This window comes from Sus scrofa, chromosome 8 (assembly GCF_054392235.1).
Source record: "Sus scrofa isolate SSC_HxYL_T2T_F1_AM1 chromosome 8, Sscrofa_HxYL_maternal_Yorkshire_Landrace_v2.0, whole genome shotgun sequence".
In the NCBI taxonomy this organism is placed as follows: Eukaryota; Metazoa; Chordata; class Mammalia; order Artiodactyla; family Suidae; genus Sus; species Sus scrofa.
This window is the reverse complement of record NC_139390.1, coordinates 103,597,098-103,619,122: the sequence shown is the minus strand read 5'-3', so window position 1 is coordinate 103,619,122 and position 22,025 is coordinate 103,597,098. Positions and strand designations below refer to the sequence as shown.

At 37.0% G+C, this 22,025-nt stretch overlaps 1 protein-coding gene across 15 annotated transcripts in view; it reads left to right on the top strand.

The window, feature by feature from the left end:
* Nucleotides 1–22,025, top strand: part of INTU (inturned planar cell polarity protein) — an 82,058-nt gene that overhangs the window by 49,767 nt on the left and 10,266 nt on the right. For 4 of the 15 annotated variants that reach the window (XM_084972911.1, XM_084972910.1, XM_084972909.1 and 1 more), the window contains 6 exons: nt 3,870–4,059; nt 7,706–7,759; nt 13,781–13,843; nt 14,600–14,821; nt 15,667–16,146; nt 18,011–18,108. In XM_084972911.1, coding sequence (XP_084829037.1) covers nt 3,870–4,059; nt 7,706–7,759; nt 13,781–13,843; nt 14,600–14,821; nt 15,667–16,146; nt 18,011–18,108 — 1,107 coding nt within the window. Of the gene's footprint in view, nt 1–3,869; nt 4,060–7,705; nt 7,760–13,780; nt 13,844–14,599; nt 14,822–15,666; nt 16,147–18,010; nt 18,558–18,651; nt 19,407–19,429; nt 19,636–20,499; nt 21,888–22,025 lie in introns of those variants that run through there. The other 11 variants (XR_014813010.1, XR_014813003.1, XR_014813005.1 and 8 more) reach the window with 9 other exon arrangements.

The window sequence follows — 22,025 nt, the reverse complement described above, 5'->3', positions numbered from 1 at the left end:
AAATAATACCTTTACTTTCAGAGCCTTAAGAATATGTCAGTATAAAAATTCAGGAGTTCTGGTTGTGGCTTAGTGGTAATGAACCCAACTAGTATCCATGAGAATGTGAGTTCGATCTCTGGCCTTCACTCAGTGAGTTAAGGATCTGGCATTGCTGTGAGCTATGGTGTAGGTCACAGATGTGGCTCAGATCTGGCATGGCTGTGGCTGTGGTACAGGCTGGCAGCTGCAGCTCCAATTCTACACCTAGCCTGGGAACTTCAATGTGCTGTGGATGCAGCCCTAAAAACCAGAGAATAAAAATTTAAAAATTCAAAGGCAGTTTATACATTTTTCCAAGCCATGGTGTTATCAGCTCTCTGTTTATCCAGAGTGGATCTTTGTTGTCACTGTTCTCAAAGATGCTTAAAGGAATTTTCTGTGATAGTACCATCTGGGAAAATTGACTAGTTTACAGTATTTTTCTCCAAGAGCCTCTTAGGAGATACCTCCCTCTCAAACCCAATTCTTTACTAGCATTTTCCAAATGTGTAAACTACAAAAGGCTAGCTAGGCAACCATGTACAATGTTTTTACCTTTTACTAAAAAGGAAATTTTTAAATTTTTTATTAAAGTATAGTTGATTTACACCGTTCTGTCAATTTCTGCACTGTACAGAAAAGTGACCCGGTTTTATACACACACACATACACACACGCACATGCACACACACATTCTTTTTTGTATATTATTTTCCAGGAGATTGGATATGGTATCCTATGTTGTACAGTAAGACTTTACTGTTTATCCGTCCTAAATGTAATAGTTTGTATCTAACTCCACATTCCCAGTACATCCCACTTTCTTCCCCTCCCCCTTGGCAACCGCAAGTCTGTTCTCCATGTCCATGAGTCTGTTTCTGTTCTTTAGATAGCTTAATTTGTGCCATATTTTAGATTCCATACAAAAGTGGTATCATATGATAGTTGTCTCTGACTTTACTTAGTGTGATAATCTCTAGTTGCATTCATGTTGCTGCAAATGGCATTATTTTGTTCCTTTTTTATGGATGATTAGTATTCTATTGTATATATGTATCACATCTTCTTAATCCATTTATCTGTCAATGGATATTTAGGTTGTTTCTATGTCTTGACTACTGTGAATAGCACAGCTGTGGACGTATGTGTGCATGTTATCTTTTTGAATTATAGTTTTGTCTGGATATATACCCAGGAGTGGAATTGCTGGATCATATAGTAGTTCTATTTTTAGTTTTCTGAAGTATGTGCATACTGTTTGCCGTAGTGGTTGTACCAATTTATATTCCCATCATCAGTGTAAGAGGGTTCCTGAAAAGGAAGTTGTTAACCAATAAAAAGTAAGGATATGATTATAAACTATTTCCTTAAATTTATACTAGATGAACAAACCTTGCTATGTTTTGCCTTAATTGAAGCTTTTTCTTTTCATAAAACTGGAGATAAAGATTAAATTCTTATAATGAATTCCATATATAAAGATAAAGCAGTTGGAGTTGTTCTGAAAATTCCAATGGAATAGGCTAGGGGCAGAGGGACTCTTAATTTCTCTGAATTTCATTTTGAAGTTTAACTTCCATTGATTTGGAAGTGTCTCCAGGTTGACAGCAAACTTAGGTAGTCCCTTCTTATCCAAGTGAGAATTTGAAAGGTAAACTAAGGTAATAAATGTGAAGATCCATTGAGTTCTTAAAACCAAGAAGGAGTATGGATCCAAGGTATTGTTAATAGTCATTTTGCAGTAACTTTTTTAATCATAAGGTTTTTTTCTTATTGTGAAAGGTTTTTTTTGCTTTGTTTTGTTTTGTCTTTTTGTCTTTTTTGGGCTGCACCCATGGCATATGAAAATTCCCAGGCTACGGGTCTAATCAGAGCTGTAGTTGCCAGCCTTCACCACAGCCACAGCCACAGCCACACAAGATCTGAGACGCATCTGCGACCTACACCATAGCTCATGGCAACACCGGATCCCTAACCCACTGAGCGAGGCCAGGGTTGAACCCACATCCTTATGGTTGCTAGTCAGGTTCATTAACCACTGAGCCACGACAGGAACTCCTGATTATGAAAGATATTGAAGGCCCATTATGAAAAATTATTAAAAGACTATAAAGTCCAAAAACTTAAATTCTCTTTTTCAAGTTGTGAGCTGATAGTTCCCTGTGAGCCACAGAAACTTAATTATATGTTAACACAGTTTGTGTGATCAAATGAAAGATGTGTTTCCCTCACCATTCCCAGCCAATCCTAGTCAGTCTATCTCCAAAACATATCTCAGATCCATCCATTTCTCTCCATCTTCACTATTACGCTGTCTAACCACTGCCTTCCCTCACAACTGCAGTAACTTTCTAACTGATTTTCTTGCCTCTTTAATTTCTAAAGTTACAGTAGTCTTTCTACATTATTATCTGGCTTCCATATACCTTTCTGATTTCAGATCTCAATCCACTCTGTCCCTCTGTACTGTTCTGCAGACCCCTGGCCAAACTTGTTCCCACTCTGGGCTTTTGCACTCTTCTCTAACCATGTGATCTAAACTAGCCAAGCAGTCACCTCATCCATTGCAGATGGTCTTGTTCTCTGCTTAGTCCTTTGTACAAGTTTATGTTTTTACTTTTTGTTCATTTCTTGTCATTCTCCACTAGAATGTGAGCTCCAGGGAAGTAGAGACCTTGTCTTTTTGTCCTGATATTTTTACTGCTATACCTCCAGCAATGAAAATAGTACCTACAATAGTAGGCACTTAAGTAATTGGTTGAGTTAAGCAGTGAATATTATTCTGATATAGTAATACTATATGTATCAGTAACTGTGTTATCCAGTAGTCTATTCCAGTGAATGATTGTAGGCAATGCTGTACTACTTTTACATGGCTAAGACCAAGTTGTCTTTAAGTTCTTAAATAGTCACGCCATCATTAATGAAGAAGGGGGAAAATAACTTAGACTAATTATGTGTTTACTGTATACCAGTAAGTAGTAAGCATAATAAGTACTTATACTTACTCTGTACTAGGTACTTTGCATGAGAGTTAGATTGTATTATCCCAAGGAACAAAAGTTCAGAGAAAGATTAGATAATTTTCCTGAGAGATCTACCTAGTAAAAGCAGGGATAAGATTCAAAGCCAGATCTGTGGTATTACAAAGCTCAAAATCTCTTTTCATCCTGTGTTGTGCTAAAGATATTGGGAGCTTGGAGTTCCCGTTGTGGCTCAGTGGTTAATGAATCCGACTAGAAACCATGAGGTTGCGGGTTCGATCCCTGGCCTTGCTTAGTGGGTTAAGGATCCGGCATTGCCATGAGCTGCGGTGTAGGTTGCAGACGCGGCTCAGACCCCACGTTGCTTGGCTCTGGCATAGGCCAGTAGCTACAGCTCTGATTTGACCCCTAGCCTGGGAACCTCCATATGCTGTGGGAGCGGTCCTAGAAAAGGCAAAAAGACAAAAAATAAAATAAAATAAAATAAAAGTAAAGATATTGGGAGCTATAAATGGGTGAGAGATAGTCAGAGGTAAAAGCAATTTACATTTTTCTGCAAAATGGGTATTTTACTTCAGCCCATTCTGTTGTAGATATACCACTGTGTTAGACCTCTTATGTGGTTTTTATCATAGTACCATCTACCCAGTGCATTTGAGAATAGGTTTTAGGGTAAAAAATGTTGACAGAGTAAATTTCTTAACACACTCCCTCAGTAACATTATAGGAGTAATTCTTATTAGAGGAGGAAGAATATGGAAGAGAACTTACGTAGTTGGGAATGGCCCAGTCCCCTGAGGAATGTACAAGAGATGACCACCGTTTCCATATGTTGTTCTAACTATATGACTCTTACTTCTTCAGTGCCTTTTGCCAGGTTGAGAATGCTCCTCGTTTGGATCATTTTTTCAGCTTGTTCTTTCAAAGAGCCCTTCAGCCTGCTAACCTGCACTCCATTGCCAGTTCCAGTGCACAGCAGTATGATGCTGCCAGTGCAGTACTTTTAGACAATCTCCCTGGAGTTCGGTGGCTCACACTTCCACAGGAAATTAAGGTAGTCTTAGGTGTCATAACTAAGAATCAGAACCGGTTGCCTATAATTCTTTATCTTCTCTCTTTTTTTTTCCCCTTAGGCTTTTTTTTATTTTCAAGATAGTGGGTAAGAGTTAAAGGGACAATTGGTTGATAAAGTAGGAAGTCCAGTGCAGTCGACTTTTTCTTTCTAGCTCTATCTTACTTTAACATGTAAGCCTTGTTCAAACTTGAAATACTTTTCAGAAATCATAATGAGATGTTATGTCTTACTTTTGAATTTTGTAATTCCAATTTAATAATGCAGAGTCATTGAGTTAGGTGGATAAAATGATTGGCTAACAAGTATTCTCAACTTAAATACAAATTCCACTAATAATAGCAACATCTTTGTTTAATATGTAACTTGCTTTTTGCCTTGTTCTATAGATAGCTCTGTAAAAGCTAACTTCATGATGTATTGTCACTGTGATTTTAGTCATTTCTCTAGATCCAAAATAACTTTACTGTTGAATGATTGAAAAGATCATTTCAGACATTTTTATCAACAATACTCTGTTTAGCCACACCATTTGTATTAGTATTAATGAGGTGCTATACCTTAGCAGTTCCCTGACCATGAAGAAACCCGGGCTATGTTGTAGTTAAAACCCCAATTCAGGATTCTGCTTTTCATGAAATTCTGTGATGCAGGATCAAATAAATGCCTTGTGACAGCATAATAATAATTTAAACTGATACTATCAGTCACTTTGCTCTGTTTCCTTATCTGTAACATGGAAGAATAATAGTACCTACTTACTTCATAAAGAAATTATGAGTTATCACACAAAATGCTGAGAATCATGCCTGCATGTTGTAATTGTAGTTATAGTGGTGAGGGTAGTATTATATGATGATTATTTGGAGGGAGTTGAGGGGTTAGAGCATGTTTAAAGGAAACTTTATCTTCTAGTATTCTTTTTTTTGACTTTGCCTCTGTTAACTGTCCACTGCTGCATCTTTTGTATCTCAGGCCAATGATTATCATTTTCCTAAATTGTATAAAAACTAAAAAGTGTAATATATGTAATTCTGCTCCCATCAGTTTTAATAAGAAATCATAAGTGTTCAAAATAGAATGTAATTAGATAAGTTTACATTTAAGATAGAAAGATTCTGGTTCCAAACAGACTCCCTCAAGTCTGACTCACGCTCATTCTGGAGTCTTTTTTCTCCTGAAAGACACAAGGCCAATTTCATAAGTCGGAAGTACCAATCATGAGGCTTGCCAGTCTGGTCTTGCGATTGCTCAAGTTCTTGCCCTGTCTCAGAATTGCGTTCTCCCTCAAAATATGTATTGGCTTCTGTGAGAGTAGAGGTATTTAATGTTTTTAGGGACAATATCTTCAGACTTTGGACACATTATGATTAAATATTACTTTCCTTCTAAGAAGTTCAAGACATTTTAAAAATAACAGTCCCTTTTGGTGTTATAAATTCCATGTGAAGGTTGCTTTCTATAGTCAGATTTTTTTTTACTGACTTTTTTTTTTTTCCTCAATGTAGCATGTATTTGATTAAAAGGATTGTATGCCTTTATTTATTTCAACCCAAAAGAATATCAGACTGAGAAATCACTGTGTGAATTCTGGCATATATATTTCTTAATCATTTGACTCAAATTATACCTGTTGCTTATCTCACTGAAGCTTTGGTTGTCTTTGTCCTTATAAGTCCAGCACTACTGTATGGAGATCAGTCTTCATTGTTCTGAGTACTCAGATTTGTGTTATGCTTTCAGAATCCAGAAAAGTCCTCTGGATGCTGATGGTTTAGTTGGGGAGATGGAATTGATACATGGGAAACAGTGAGGATACAGCTTAGACATTTTCCATATTATGTAATGTGGTTAAGAGAATTGAGAACAATATTTTTGGAAAGAGATAGATACTTTCTGATAAAGTGATCTAAAAGTCTCTGATGAATGTCAAGTTTGAAATACACAATAACTCTTGTAGTTTTTGCTTTTGTTTTACCAGCAAACTTAAAGAGTTCGCACATTTTCTTTTTCCCTTTGAGATTTCTTGCTGTGTTAAAAACAGTAGGGTTTGGAGTTCCTGCCATGACTCAGCAGTTAACGAACCTGACTAGCATCCATGAGGATGTGGGTTCAATCCCTGATCTTGCTCAGTGGGTTAAGGATCCAGCATTGCCGTGAGTTGTGGTGTAGGTCGCAGATGTGGCTTAGATCCTGGCTGTGGTATAGGCTGGCAGCTGTAGTTCCGATTTGATCCCTAGCCTGGGAACCTCCATGTGCTGCAGGTGCAGCCCCAAAAAGAAAAAAAAAAAAAAAGTAGGGTTTATTGACTATATATATTCTAATGGAAAATATTAAGGAATTTTATGCCTTAAGAAATCTAGTTAAAAGTATATATGTATGTGAAGTAATTTGTGCTTGATAAATTTTAGGGGAAAATGTTTATTTTTAAGTTGGGAAAAATGTTTTGAGTTCAGTATTTGATGAGATTGCACTTTAGTTTTCCTTCCCAGGTGTTTGAGAATTTCCTTATTTTGTTTATTTGTCAGATTTTTAAAAAATAATTTTTCCGAAGGTGCAATTATAGTAACCTCATGTATTAGAGTTCAGTAGCAGGAATAGCAACCTGTTAGACATTAAGGTTTCTGAGATCAGAAATCACAAGTGGGTAATTTTCTTTTTGTCCCGTAGTTTTTCACAAGGGAATCTATAGCCACAAAAAGAAGAACATAACGTATTTGCTAGATGCAGAAAAATGTAGGCCACAAATGAGTAATAAGTCATACTGTGCGAAAAGCACTGAAAGGCATGACTAATGTTTCCAAAGCTTTTGTCATCTCAGTAAGACACAGTTTGTGAAACAGTCCTGCAGAGACTGTCTTGACCTTTTTTAAAGAAAAGGGATTATTTTTCACAAATATCATATATGCTACAAGCTTCAGCGGTCAGTAGTTTCACATTAAAATGCAAATTAAATGTATTCTGTTTTTAAATTTTGAATGCTTTAAAGAGGGACAAATGCATGAAGGAGTTCAAGCAAAAACCATAGAAACAAAAGCTAAATCCTAAGAGATTTTTCTAATAACTCTGTAGGGTAGTTAAACTATGCCAGATTCCAGGGGAATGCTTGCCTTCATGTTTTAATCCATGAATAAAGTTTAACAGCCTTTTTACACAAAACATAGGAAAGAGACAGAGAAGAATGTTGATACTTTCCAAGAATCCAACTTTTGAGAAATACAAAAACAAAAACAAATCATAGATTGTCTAAATCAATTGATTTTTTTTCTCTTAAGATTTTTAATAGGTTAAAAAATTTTCTAGCAGAACTCTAAAGCAGCTTTTAAAACTTATAAATTAGTTTACATTGGATAGAGTAAAGCCCATTTTATAATAAATGAGATTTAATTGAAAAACTTGTATATGTTAACTTAATTTTTCTTTTTTTTTGTAATTGCAAATAAAACAAGATGTTCCATTTGTGGACATTTCTTATATAACACAGAACAGAGATATATATTTATTCAATTCCTCAAGTAATTTTTAAGCATTTTTATATGGCTGTTACTAAAAAATAAGTAATATGAGTTAAATGTAAGTAATATAAGTAATATGAGTTTTGTGTTGCTCTTTTTTTTTTTCTACATAGATGGAATTAGACACAGCATTGAGTGAATTGGAAGCCGCAGATTTTGCAGAACTGGTAAGAGAAGCAGTGGATTTTAGGAAAGATTCAGTGTTGGTGTCTTATTTTGTAAATCAGTTATTAGTCTAAGAATTTTCCAAGGGGACATGTAGTACATAACATTAGGTCTCTATATTGAAATGGGCAAAATCTGTTTTGCTTGCCTTAAAGTTTTCTGTTCAGGAGTTCCTGTCGTGGCTCACCGGTAACGAACCCTACTAGTATCCATGAGGATGCAGGTTTGATCCCTGGCCTCGCTCAGTGGGTTAAGGATATGGCCTTGCTGTGGCTGTGGTGAAGGTTGGCAGCTACAACTCCAATTTGGCCCCTTGCCTGGGATCTTCCACATATGGGTGGGGCCCTAAAAAGACAAAAAAGAAAAAAGATTTTCTGTTCAGTTAAAAATACTTGTTTCAGGAATTTCCATTATGGTGCAGTGGGTTAAGAATCTGGCATTATTGCAGCTGCAGCATAGGTCACAGCCGTGGCTCAGATTTGATTCCTGGCCCAGAAACTTCCATATACTATGGGTTCAGCTGAAAAGGGGGAAAAAATTGTTCTGTAATATATGTGTAATGATTAAGTGTCTAAATCTGTCTAGTGAAATGTACTTCCTAGCTCTGTCCACTAGAGCACCACTGGTACCCAGGCCATGGTGTATAAATAATATTTCTCACTAAAGGAAACCAAGACCCCTATGAGAAAAGGCTGATTCCAGACTTAGGGCTGAAAATGTACAAGATAAGCCTGGAAATGTCTTGTTATATCCAGATATCCAGGAAGCTTTCAAAAATTACTAGGGTTAATTTAGGGTTCAAGTAATCAGGAGACAACTTGAAGAGGCTCCCACTTGAGCATCTATAAGGATAATAACTGCACTGGATTGAAACACATCAGATATGCTTAAGTCCATGAGATCTTAGTTTTAAAAGAAAAATTTTAGTCAACTTTGGGAGACGCAAAGGAACCAATTCAATATTTTGAAAAGTAGTAAAGTAGTAGTGATGTTAGCTTGAAAGGGTGGCTTAGTCTTAACTAAGATCCTAAGCAATCGGAAGGGTATTTTGTTTGTAAAAATAGTGGAAATTTAAGCCAGGTGAATGCTTCATAGGTCATAAATTTTTCACTGGTGGAGAATGTTTAGACAGATACTAGTCATTAGGGACAGTTTAGGCCTTAAGTATTGAAATATCTGGGTTTTAGGAACCTATATGAAATAGGTTTAATTAAAACTTTAATTTCTGCCTTCATAGAACATCAGTTTAATGACCAGTGGGACTAACCATGGTTAGAAAAAGATTTGTTGGGATTCCTCGGATACAACATCAAGACACAATCCATAAAAGAAAAAAAGTTGATGAGAATGTGAAATGATAGTTACTTTGGAAAACAACTTTGCAGTTTCTAAATTACCTAAGTACATACCTACAATGTGATTCTGCTTTTCTATTCCCATTTAATTAATTACCCAAGAGAAATGAAAGCTTTATCAATGCAATGACCTGTACACAAGTGTTCATAGCAGCTTTGTAATAGCCAAAGACTGGAAACAATTCAGATAACTTGTGTACTTCAGCAGGTGAATAGACAAAACAAATTGTGGTATGTGCATGCTCCCCATCCCCAGCCCCTAGCAACCACTGATCTGTTTTTTTCCACATGTTTTACCTTTTCTGGAATGTCATATAGGTTGATCCATAGGGTAGATAATTGGGGAAGCCTGACATTTTTTAATTTATTTTTTATTTTTTAAAGTTTTATTGAAGTGGAGTTAATTTACAAGGTTGTGATAATTTCTGCTGTACAGCAAAGTGACCCAGTCATACATATACACATATCCATTCTCTCTGACTCTTTTCCCATATAGATTATCACAGAATACTGGGTAGAGTTCTCTGTGCTATACAGCAGGTCCCCATTGGCCAATCATTCCATATACCTCAGTGGGCATATGCCAATCCCAAATCCCCAGTCCATCCCTCCCACCCACCCCCCACCTGTCCCCTTTGGTAACCATAAGTTTTTCAAAGTCTGTGAGTCTGTTTCTGTTCTGCAAAAAAAGTTGATTTGTATCATTTTTTAAAAATTCCAAATATGGGTGCTATCATATAGTGTTTTTCTCTTTCACTGTCGAGCTTCTCTTAGTATGATAGTTTCTAGGTCTATCATACATAGTTTCTATGATAGTAATTAGGAAGTTAAAATACTTATTTTTATACAAATATTACATGAGTACATTCTTATGGAAAAATACAGGCAATAAAAATAAATGTAGCATTTTTCTTGAACACTCATATTTCAAAACCAGCCCTATTCTCAGCCCTATTCTCAGAATTAACCAATTGATGTATATTCTTGGTAATCTTGTATTTATGATCATATAGTGAAGTAATTTTGTCTGATAATGTTCAGAGTAGATGATACTTTCACATTATAGTAGGGATATAAACTGATACAACTTTTCAAGAAAGCAGTCTGGCATATACATTAAAAATATATACCCTCTGACATAGGAATTCATCCTCCAGGGCCTTATCAACTAAGGAAAACATCAGGGATGTGCACAAAGATTTCTTTATAAGACTGTTCTGCACAACATTATTTATACCCTGAAAAATTACTGGAAACAAATTAAAATACCACATTATGGAATCTGTTAAACAATACAGCGACTAAAAATCATATTTAGAAAACTGTCTATTGACATGAAACAGTGTTCAAGATCATTTGCTATGAAAAAAGCACTGTCCAAAACCATACACATAAACTAGCTTACCCACACCCATTAGGATGGCTACTGTTTTTTAAAAAGGAGAAAACACCAAGTGATACTAAAGATAGAGAAAAAATTGTAACCCTCATGCACTCTTGGTGGGAATGCAAAACAGCATGGATGCAATACAAAATAGTATGGTGCCCCCCCCCAAATCAAATACAGAACTACTGCATGACCCAGCAACTTGGCATACTCAAAAGAATTAAAAGCAAAATCTTGAAGAGCTATTTGCACACCCTGTTCACAGCAGCATCACTCACAACAGAAGCAACGCCAGTGTCCGCCAACAGATGAATGAACAAACAAAAACATGCTAAATACATACAGTGGAACATGATTTCACCCCAGAAAGGAAGTAAATTCTGACATATGCCTCAACATGGATGAGCCCAGAGGATACCACACCTGGCAAACCAAGCCCCTTATAAAAAGATAAAAAAGTGCATGATTCCATCTATAGGAAAAGCCTAAATAGTAAAACTCATAAAGATGGAAAATAGAAGAGTGGATGCTAGGGCCTGGGGGAAGGGGTGGAGGAATGTGGAATTGTTGTTTAATTGATACTGAGTTTCATTTTTGCAGGAGGAAAAGAGTTCTGGAGATTGGGTTGTCCAACAGTGTGAATGTACATGACACTACTAAGCTGTACTGTACATTTAAAAATGATTAAGGTGGGGGCCCCCCAAAAAAGGGAGTTCCCTGGTGGTCTAATAGTTAGGGTTTGGCATTTTCACTGCTGTGGCCCAGGTTCGATCCCTGGTCCCTGGTCTGAGAACTGAAATCCCACATTAAGTGACATACACACAGACAGAAAAAGTTGGTAAATTTTATATTATGTGTATTCTATCACAGCTAAAATTTTTAATGAAAATACAATAATTTTTCAAAGCTTACCTACAATGAAGCCAATCTTAGAGCTCCTATAACCTCAGAAAGCTTCCAGTGAACTTATTAATACCTCATTCTTAAATATGAAGACGGTAAAGCATCTCGAGGAATGTCTTTGACATAAAAGCAGTCAAAACAAATGAAAAAGAATGGTTCTGACTTCTTTCTCACTTAGCATAATGCATTTGAGATTCATTCATATTACTGTCTACAGCAGTAGTTCAGTCCTTTTTCTTGCTGATAGTGTTCCATTGTATGAAGATATCACAATGTTTATACTTTCCCCACTTGAGGGATATTTAGATTATTTCCAGTTTTCAGTTTTTCTTAGGTTTCATTGTGTGTGTATGTTTTTTAAATTATAAGAGTAATACATGCATATAGGGTAAAAATGCAAACATGGTTATTAAAAACAAATGTCCTCCTTCCTTATCTCTCTCCCCCAGTTCTATCCTCAGTTACAACTGCTCTTGCAGTTTGGAATGTTTTCTTCCAGACCCTTTTCTAGACACGTATGTAGTACCCCCATACACACCAACCCATGTATACATACATACTTATATATCATTGCAGTTGTTATTTTTAACAAAACTTAGATCATAGTGAATATTTTGTTCCACAGCTTGCATTCTTTGCTGAACAATGTACTCTATAATCTTTTGTGCTTATTCATATAGATCAAACCTTATTTTTTTAAACAGATATATGATATTCTGTGATATGAGCATACCTAATCTCCTTAAGCATTTTCCATTGTTAAACTTCACTTTTCTCCAATTTTTGTATATTGCAAATAATTCTTTTAACTTTTTGTACAAAAATCTTGATTCTCTTTAAGTGTTTCCATAGTTTTCTAGAAGTGGAATTACTCAAAGAGTATGTGCATTTAATTTTTTTTTTACATACTATTCAGTTGCCTCCAAATAGGTTATACCAATTTGTACTTTTAAAAACAGTGTATGGTAATATTGGATATTTTATGCTTTTTTTTTTTTTCCAGGGGCGCACCCACAGCATATAGAGGCTCCCAGGCTAGGGGTCAAATTGGAGCTACAGCTGCCGGCCTATACCACAACTACAGCAACACAGGATCTTAGCCACATCTGTGACCTACACCACAGCTCACAGCAACACCGGATCCTTAACCCACTGAGCGAGGCCAGGGATTGAACCTGCAACCTGATGGTTGCTAGTTGGATTCGTTTCCGCTGCACCACAACAGGAACTCCAATATTGGATGTTTTAGATGATGCATTTTAGGTTGATAGCATAGATAGATATGATAGATTTCTTTCAGTCCCTCTTAGAGTAACAAATCTTATGTTTTACTCTTAGATGTCTCTAATCAACAGTATCTTATAAGAATCAAAAATAAGATTGTTCACATCAAAAATAAATATATAGGCACCTTATCTTTCAGCCTAATACTCTAATTAATATATTGATTTCTAAAGAAGGCACTATGAAAAAGACAGTTACTATACGGACCCACTGTATAGCACAAAGAACAATATTCAGTATCTTGGTTTTTGTTTGTTTTTTTTTTTTTTAACGGAGGCCGCACCTGTGGCATATGAAAGTTCCCAGGCTAGGGGTCAAATCAGAGCTACTTCTGCCAGCCCACACCACAGCCACAGCAACACCCAAGATCTGAGCAACATCTGCAACCTACACCACAGCTCACAGTAACACCGGATCCTTAACCCACTGAGTGAGGCCAGGGATTGAACCCGCATCCTCATGGATCCTAGATGGGTTCATTAACCGCTGAGCCACACAGGAACTCCTCAATATCTTATAATAACCTCTCATGAGAAAGGATCTGAAAAATAATAAATATATATATGATATATGTATGTATAACTAAATCACTCTGGTCTACACCTGAAACATTATAAATCAATATATTTAAATTAAAAAACAAAAAAAAGCTCAACCACTAAAGAATGTAATTTCCAGGAGTTCGCATCATGGCTCAGTGGAAACGAATCTGACTTGTATCCATGAGGACGCAGGTTTGATCCCTGACCTCATTCAGTGGATTAAGGACCCAGTGTTGTCATTAGCTGTGATACAGGCCGCAGATGTGGCTTGGATCTGGCGTTGCTATGGCTGTGGTATAGGCTGGCGGCTAGAGCTCCATTTCGACCTCTGGCCTGGGAACCTCCATATGCCGTGGGTGCAGCCCTAAAAAAAAAAAGGCAAAAGAATGTAATTTTCATTTTAACAGTTGTAGTTTAACTAGGATTTTTAAAAATCATAATACATATGTATGTATATTATTTATATGAAATATATTATTTATATGAACTATATATATACACATATGTGTGTATATACATATACACATATCCACTATGTTTTTTTTCCCCCAGTCTGAGGATTACTATGACATGAGGCGGCTGTATACAATTTTGGGGTCTTCTCTATTTTACAAGGTAAGTTGAAGCCATCTTTTTAGAAAATATTCCAACATTAAGTAGTTAACTTCCATGTAGAGCAAATTAAGCATGAAGTGAATTTAAGTGATTTAATTTTTTAGAAAGATTTTTAAACACAATATAAGTCTTATCTTAAAAAGAATCAGACAATATAGAACTGTACACAGTGAAAAATAAGTCTCTCCCCACCTCAACTCCTGCTTCTCCACTTTTCACATTCAGAATTCAGTTCTTGGAGTTCCCGTTGTGGCACAGTGGTTAACGAATCCGACTAGGAACCATGAGGTTGTGGGTTCTATCCCTAGCCTTGTTCAGTGGGTTAAGAATACGGCGTTGCCATGAGCTGTGGTGTAGGCTGCAGACGTGGCTTGGATCCTGAGTTGCTGTGGCTGTAGAGTAGGCCAGTGGCTACAGCTCCAGTTAGACCCCTAGCCTGGGAACCTCCATATGCCATGGGAGCGGCCCAAGAAATGGCAAAAAAAAATTCAGTTCTTTTGTTACCTTGCCAAATTCTTAGGCCAATGCTACTCAGAGGTGATCTTGCTTTATTCTAAAGTTTACCTGTTATAAACTTGTTATCATAAATATTTGATCTCTAGTGGAAAAAATCATTTAACTGTGTCTTCATTTATTCCATTTGAAACTAGAATATTTTAATTGAACTGAGGAAATACCCCTAAAACTCTTAGAAATATATTATGGGATTATTGCCTTGTATCACTAGTTGACTTTTATTCTGTGATTAAATTCAAGGGTTATTTGATATGCAGTCATTTGCCTAAGGATGATCTTATTGATATTGCTGTATACTGTCGCCACTATTGCCTACTGCCTTTAGCAGCAAAACAGAGAATTGGTCAGTTGGTAATATGGAGAGAAGTATTTCCTCGACATCACCTTCAACATTCTACAGACTCAAATACTGAAGTCTTTCAGGAACCTGAAGGGAGATATTTTTTGCTAATTGTTGGCTTGGTAAGTTTACCTTAGTTTCTTTCTTGGGGTTTTTTTTTTTTTTTCTTTTGCCATTTACTGACCATCTAAATAAAATACACAGGCAAAAATGATAATTTAAAATTACAAGCATGTCAGCTACTACTATTTAAGAAAATGTTATATCCCTATTTCTTTTGTTTTGCATCCATTTAATACTCGTAGAGAAATTATTACTGAAACCCAAGATAATATTTTAACAGATTTTAAGATCTTTTGTTTTAATTTCTATAAAACTAGGGGTTTTATCTTCTGGGTTGTTTTAGGAAATAGAGACATGAAAAGAATACAGAATCAGAAGCAGAAAAATATGTGATTGTAAATGAAAGGACTACTGATTATTGAGGCTTTTTGAAAGCTACCTTAAGGAATTCCACACCAAAGTAGCAGTTGATGGTATATCAGAATAAGGCAAAGTGAGATTTGTTTTCAGGGGTGATCAGGAAGCATTCAGAGGAGCTTTCACTGTGGCATAGTGGATTAAGAATCCACCTGCATTAGCTTAGGTCCCTGCAGAGGTGATTTTTCAATCCCTAGCCCAGTTCAGTGAGTTAAAGGATCTGGCATTGCTGCAGCTGCAGTGTAGTTTGAAGTTGCAGCTCAGATTCATTCCCTGGCCCAAGAACTTCCATATGCCATTGATGCGTCCTTTAAAAAAAAAAAAAAAAAAAAGCCTTGCAATAACTGTGAAGGGAAGGGAGGAGTTTTTAATAATCACATGATTATGCCATATGCTCACATGTACTTATTATTCACAAATTTATACATGCATGTTACATAAAATATTTTCATGTAGCTAAACCTATGTAATAATTTTTTTCTTATAGAGACATTATATGTTATGTGTACTATTAGAAGCTGGAGGCTGTACATCCAAAGCTATTGGGAATCCTGGACCAGACTGTATATATGTGGATCAGGTCAAAACAACTCTTCACCAGCTGGAAGGGGTAGATTCCCGCATAAATGAACGGCTAGCCTCTTCTCCAAGCCCCTGTTTGTCTTGTGCTGACTGGTTCCTTGCTGGATCACATGAAAAGTTAGATAATTTGACGACGTCACCCATCCTCAATAGGCTGCAAGCTACTTCCAAAGTAGCAACCTCTCCAACATGCAGAAGAACTCTTTTTGGTGACTATTCCTTAAAGACACGTAAGCCCAGTCCTTCCCGAAGTGGAGGATCTGACAGTGGTTGTGAAGGTAGAGAAGGCGTTGGCTTGAGCCCCCATGCTACGCTGGATGCAGCACAGAAGCAAAGAGCATCTCAAGGTTCTGATGGTTCAGAAGAAAGTGGGGCCTTGCTTAAGGTGTGTGTTCATTCAAGTGAATATGTTCTGGGACCTAAGCTGTCTCTCCTTTCCTTGTTTTACAATTGCAAGATAATTTTTTTTTTGGCCACACCCTCAGCACATGAAAGTTCCCAGGCCAGGGATCAAATCTGAGCTATAGCTGTAACCTACGCCACAGCTATAGCAATGCCAGATCCTTAATCCGTTGCACCAGGTTGGGGATTGAACCCATGTCTCAGCAGTGACCCAAGCCACCACAGAGGTAATGGTGGATCCTAAACCCCCTGTGCCACAGCAGAAACTCCTGCAAGACAATTTTTAATGGCAGATCATTCTTCATTTGAACTACTGGTAGTTTTAGTCACTGATGGCAAATCAGTGATCTAGGACCAAAAATAGAATTAAATACCAAGTTATAAAATATTAGCCCCTTAACAGCTAGAACATCTACTTGACATTAATTACAAGTAGGGAAACTTTTTAATCCTACTTTTCATGTTCATGTCTTTCTTCTGTATTCACAGTGATAACATCCTACTTGTGGGACATTTAGGGGCTGATCTGACTAAATAGCCAAAAAAATGTTCTGCAGAAACAAAAAAGAGAATTAGAAACTTAGAAAAAGTATATGTATATGAATATTTATTGTGTGTTATCCTTTTTTTTTTTTATAGAGCGGTATTTTTTTTTTTTTTTCTTTTTTGGCTGTCCCACAGCACATGGAGTTCCTGGTCCAGGAATCAGATTTGAGCCACAGTTGCAATCTGTGTCACAGCTGTGGCAGTGCTGGACCCTTTAACCCACCGTACTAGCTGGGGATCAAACCTGCACCCTGGCACTGCAGAGATGCTGCAGAGATTTTGCCACAGCAGGAACTCTGAGTTTTCTTTTTTTTTTTTTTAATCTGCACCTGTGAAGGTCAGGTCTCCATAGTCAGATATGGCTATAAAACAAAGAAAACAGTCTTTTTTCAGAATGTTCATTGTTTTTCCATGTAAATACCATAACCATATCCAAATGACTATCCAAGAAATCACCCTGGGAGGCTTCATACTTATTCTAGTGATCCTGTTCTTTCAAAAGATTTTGGAAGCTTATCATTTGGTGGATAGCGGTGATGTCAGACAAGGCATGGAGAAAAAGGGGTCTGAGGAGGAGCACAAATAAAATACGAGATTCTGAGTGTGTGGCATAGATGACCATAGATTGATCTCTTAATTCCAAACAGTAGGGCACTCTTGGAGCCCTGCATGGGTGTATTTTGGAAGTACTCACATTGGTGGTACTCACTATCCCAGTGTGTGAAACTAGTAGGGAATATAGTCTAAGAGGACTTGGATAGGCTTAAGGAGCCATGAGCAGCTCTTAAAAGAAGTTGAATTAAATATACTCTAAGATTCAGTCATTCAAGAAATATTGATCAAATACCTACTATGTGTCAAGGGCTTTGCTACACAAAGGAGATAGAAAGATGAGACTTCCCTGGTGGCTCAGCAGATTAAGGATCCAGCATTATCACTGCAGTAGCTTGAGTCACTGCTATGGCATGGGTTCAGTCCCTGGCCTGGGAACCTCCACAAGCTGATGGAGGAGTGCAGAGTCTAGAGAGGCAGACAGGTATGCTGACATATAAATTGTAACAAAATTTGGTAATAGCTCTGGTAGGATGTTTACAAGGAGAATTATCATGTCCTCATGACGTGGCCCTGGGGTCACTGTTAATAAAGGGTAAACCAAGAGGTACGAGTTAGCATTGAAAGTATTTAAAGGAAACATTGCAAAATAGTAAGTAGTTGTCCTAAGGATTTTTAGATTTTACATTATTTCTGCTGTTTTATTCCATTCTTAGATATAAACTTATCTACTTAACTATACTTTTCAGGTAACTAAAAAGAAGTCTACTCTTCCAAATCCATTTCATTTGGGAAACTTGAAAAAAGATCTGTCAGAAAAAGAATTGGAAATGTATAACACAATGAAGTAAGAAACTTCCTTGTTATATTCTTTTTCACTTTGTGTCTTTGTGGAAATTTTACAATGAAAAAATACGATTCCCTAACATATTGAGATTTTAATCAATAGATTTAATTATGATATGCCTTACATGTAAAAGATATAGCTATGTTATTTCTCTAATGTTTTACATTACATGTATAGGAAACACACTCATAAGAAGTAAAAAACTTACAAAGTAATACTTCAAAATGTGAAAGTCAGAGTTTCTGCCATGGCTCAGCAGTAGCAAACCCAACTAGTATCCATGAGGATACAGGTTCGATTCCTGGCCTTCCTCAGTGGGCTAAGGATCTGGCATTGCCATGAGCTGTGGTGTAGGTAGGTTGCAGACACGGCTCAGATCCTGCGTTGCTGTGGCTGTGGCCATAGGCCAGCAGCTACAACTCTAATTTGACCCCTAGCCTTGACCCCTAGCCTAGGAACTTCCGTACACCATGGGTACAGACCTAAAAAGAACCTCCCCCCCCCAAAAAAAAGTAAAAACCCCCCTTTATCTCTCTCCCACAGGTAAGCTTCCTTTTGAATTAGAGGTTATTATTTTTAGACTCTGGTGGATGCTGTGGTGGCTGAAGATACTCCTTAGCCTCAGGTACTCATTCCCAGGGCTTGAGAGTGATGGCTGCTAGTGGCTCATGCTGAGTCCTTTCCCTGGTCTTGCCTTGCTTGAAAGCTTGCTGACTCCACCAAGGTTACACAACCTCTCCCTGGGGTAGCCCACATCCAATGACTAACAGTTAAGTGAGTACAATGGCTTGGCCGTTGCTTAAATTCAAGACAACTCTGGAAGACCATTCCAGCTGCAGAGTTCCCCTGGTGTCTGCTAAGACCTCTGTCTCTGCTACAGTGTAGATCAGCTTCCCCCTCTGCTCAGTCCTGCTTCACATTCCCCCCTATAGCTGTTGTTCCCAAGAGTCCTCCCTAGCAAATTCCTCCCTACACATCTCCCTCACGGAGTCTGGGACCAGGGAACTGAGGCTATAACATCCTTTTAAGAAAACAGGTGAAACCTCAGAGTTACAGTGAGTAGGGAATTCTGATGTAAAAGGAACTGAGGGGAATATGTTTAGCAACTTAAACTACAATTTAATTAAAGTATAAAATGTTGCATATTCCCATCTTATTGTATAGCTAAGTGGTGACAAGCAGGTCTGCCTGACTTTTGTCTGGTATTTAATTATGACATCGTATGTGGGATCAATTAGTGTGACAAACTCAATTGCACAATTTTTTTGGGGGGTCTCTTTTTTAGGGCTGCACCCATGGTATATGGAGATTCCCAGGCTAGGGGTTGAATCGGAGCTGCAGCCACCATCCTACACCACAGCCACAGCAACACTAGATCCTTAACCCAATGATGAATGCCAGGAATTGAACCTGTGTCCCTGTGGATACTAGTCAGATTCGTTTCCACTAAGCCTCAATGGGAACTCCTCAATTTTACAGTTTTATTTGAAAAAATAAACATATATAAATAGAATTCACACAAAAAAAGTTAAGAGCTATCACCTTCTTAATCATTGAAACATTTTAGAATAAGTTCAAATATGTATCTCAGAGTTATATATTTGGAAAAGCTTTTTTCCTGAAGTTAGGGCAAAAACAAAGTAACTTGTCTGCATGAAATAATTCATTGGAAATCTCATGTGTTAAAATTTGGTATAATGCTGACATTATGTTTAATTTTTAATAATTAAAAATGTTTTTTAAAAAGAAGTATAAATCAGACCTTTTGTGGAAGCCTGAAATACCTTTCCAAAGCTGTAGTCTTCCATTTAACAAAAACTACCACTCTGAAGTTTTATTACCTCCATATATTATTTTTTAAACATGTATGTGTATTATTTTGGCCTTATCGCTAGTAAAAGGAAACTCTTTTCCAAATCTATAACCTAACATAAATTTATATTAATATTAAGATTAAATATAAATTAATATGTGATGTAAATTATAGGTGCCCTTATTTTAAAAGGTGCCTATTTATTCTCTTTATTAACATGGAAAGATGTTCAAACTAAGTAGTTAGCAACATGGTGGTGGTATAGTGGTGAACATAGCTGTCGTCCAAACTATGTAATTAAATTTTATTTTTTAATTATAGTTGATTTACAATGTGTACAATGTGGGGTTTTTTTGTTTTTTGTTTTTTGTTTGTTTGTTTTTTAACAGGTGCACCAGTGGCACATGAAAGTCCCCAGGCTAAGGGTCAAATTGAAGCTGCAGCTGCCGGACTATGGCACAGTGACAGCAATGCCATAGCTAAGCCTCATCTGCAACCTACACTGCTCATGGCAATGCCAGATCCTTTAACCCACAGAGAGAGGCCAGAGATCGAACCCGCATCCTCATGGATACTAGTTAGGTTCTTAACCCACTGAGCCACAAGGGGAACTCCTGGTTTACAATGTTGTGTCAATTTTTGCTGTACTGCAAAGTGGCCCGGTCATATACACACACACACACACACACACACATATACACATTTTTTTCATATTATCTTCTATTATGTTCTATTACAAGAGATTAGATATAGTTCCCTGTGCTATATATGTAGTTAATTTTAAAAGTGTGATATAAACTTACTATATTACTGGTGGGTAATATATTATCCTAATTTGTAAGTATGTTTTTATAAAATAAAAATATATAGCATACTAAAAATGTATCGAAAACATTTCATTCAGTAACCAAATCCTATCTGTTCTGCATTCTAATAATTCTTGAATCCATTCAACCCCTAATGATCCCATCTGGTTCAGGCTCTCTTTCTCTCACCTGGTTGTATTACCACAGGCCCCCATCCCCCATTTCCCAGCCTACCCTGAATCTATTCTCTGCTGTTGGAGTGAACTTTCTAAAGAATAAATCTGATTTAATCTGCTTTTTTAAAAAAACAAATATTTGTCTTCCCATTGTATAATTGCTCGTTTGGTGTTTTTTAAACTTTCAGTTTATACACTGAGTGAGTTAATACACACTGGGTTAATTCATGGTTTTTTTGAACCATACCTGCTCACTGTGTTGTAGGGTTGAAAGAAAATTAAAGAAGTTAAGACAGATGTTAATCCTAATCCTCCCTAAATAGCAATCTTATTAATAGCTCTTTTTGAAAGAATCATTTCCATGAGTTCCAACTGTGGCGCAATGGGATTGACAGCATCTCTGCAGCACCAGGACATAGGTTTGATCCCTGGCCTGGCACAGTGGGTTAAAGGATCTGGTGTAGGTTGCAACTGTTGCTCAGATCTGATCCCTGGCCCAGGAACTCCATACGCTAAGGGGTGGTCAAAAAAGAAAAAAGTCATTTCCAGTCTGTATCTTTTCTTGAATTTGAAGACCTCAGGATTAAAATACATGTTTTAGAGAATTCCCTGGTAGTTCAGTGGGTTAAGGGTCCAGTGTTGCTACTACTATTGCTTGGGTTGCTGCTGTGGCCCAGGTTCAAGCCCTGGCCTGGGAACTTCCACATGCCACAGGTTCAGCCAAAAAAATAAATCAGTAAAATGTATGTTTCAAATTATTTCCTTTTTTAAATAGTTATAACTTTTTTTTTCATTTTGATTGTTTTTTACTTGATTGAAAAAATATCAGCCACCAGTTGTTAATGAGCCAGCCGTCCTGTGGAAAAGTATGAGAAAAATTGGAAGATGATCTCCTTTTCTGCCTATCTCTGGTCTCTAAAGAGAATCAAGGCCATAAGTCAGTGATAAGTTATTCTTGCTGTCTAATAAACAGTTTAACAGGAATTTGGCTAGTGTGGATGATTGAGGTGGTATTTAGGCTAATATGCCTTTGCTTTGCCTCTGCTATAGCATTAAAAAAAAAATCAACCATACAAATTTTTTCAATAGTCATTAGAATGAGAATAGGGCAGCTTTAGTGTT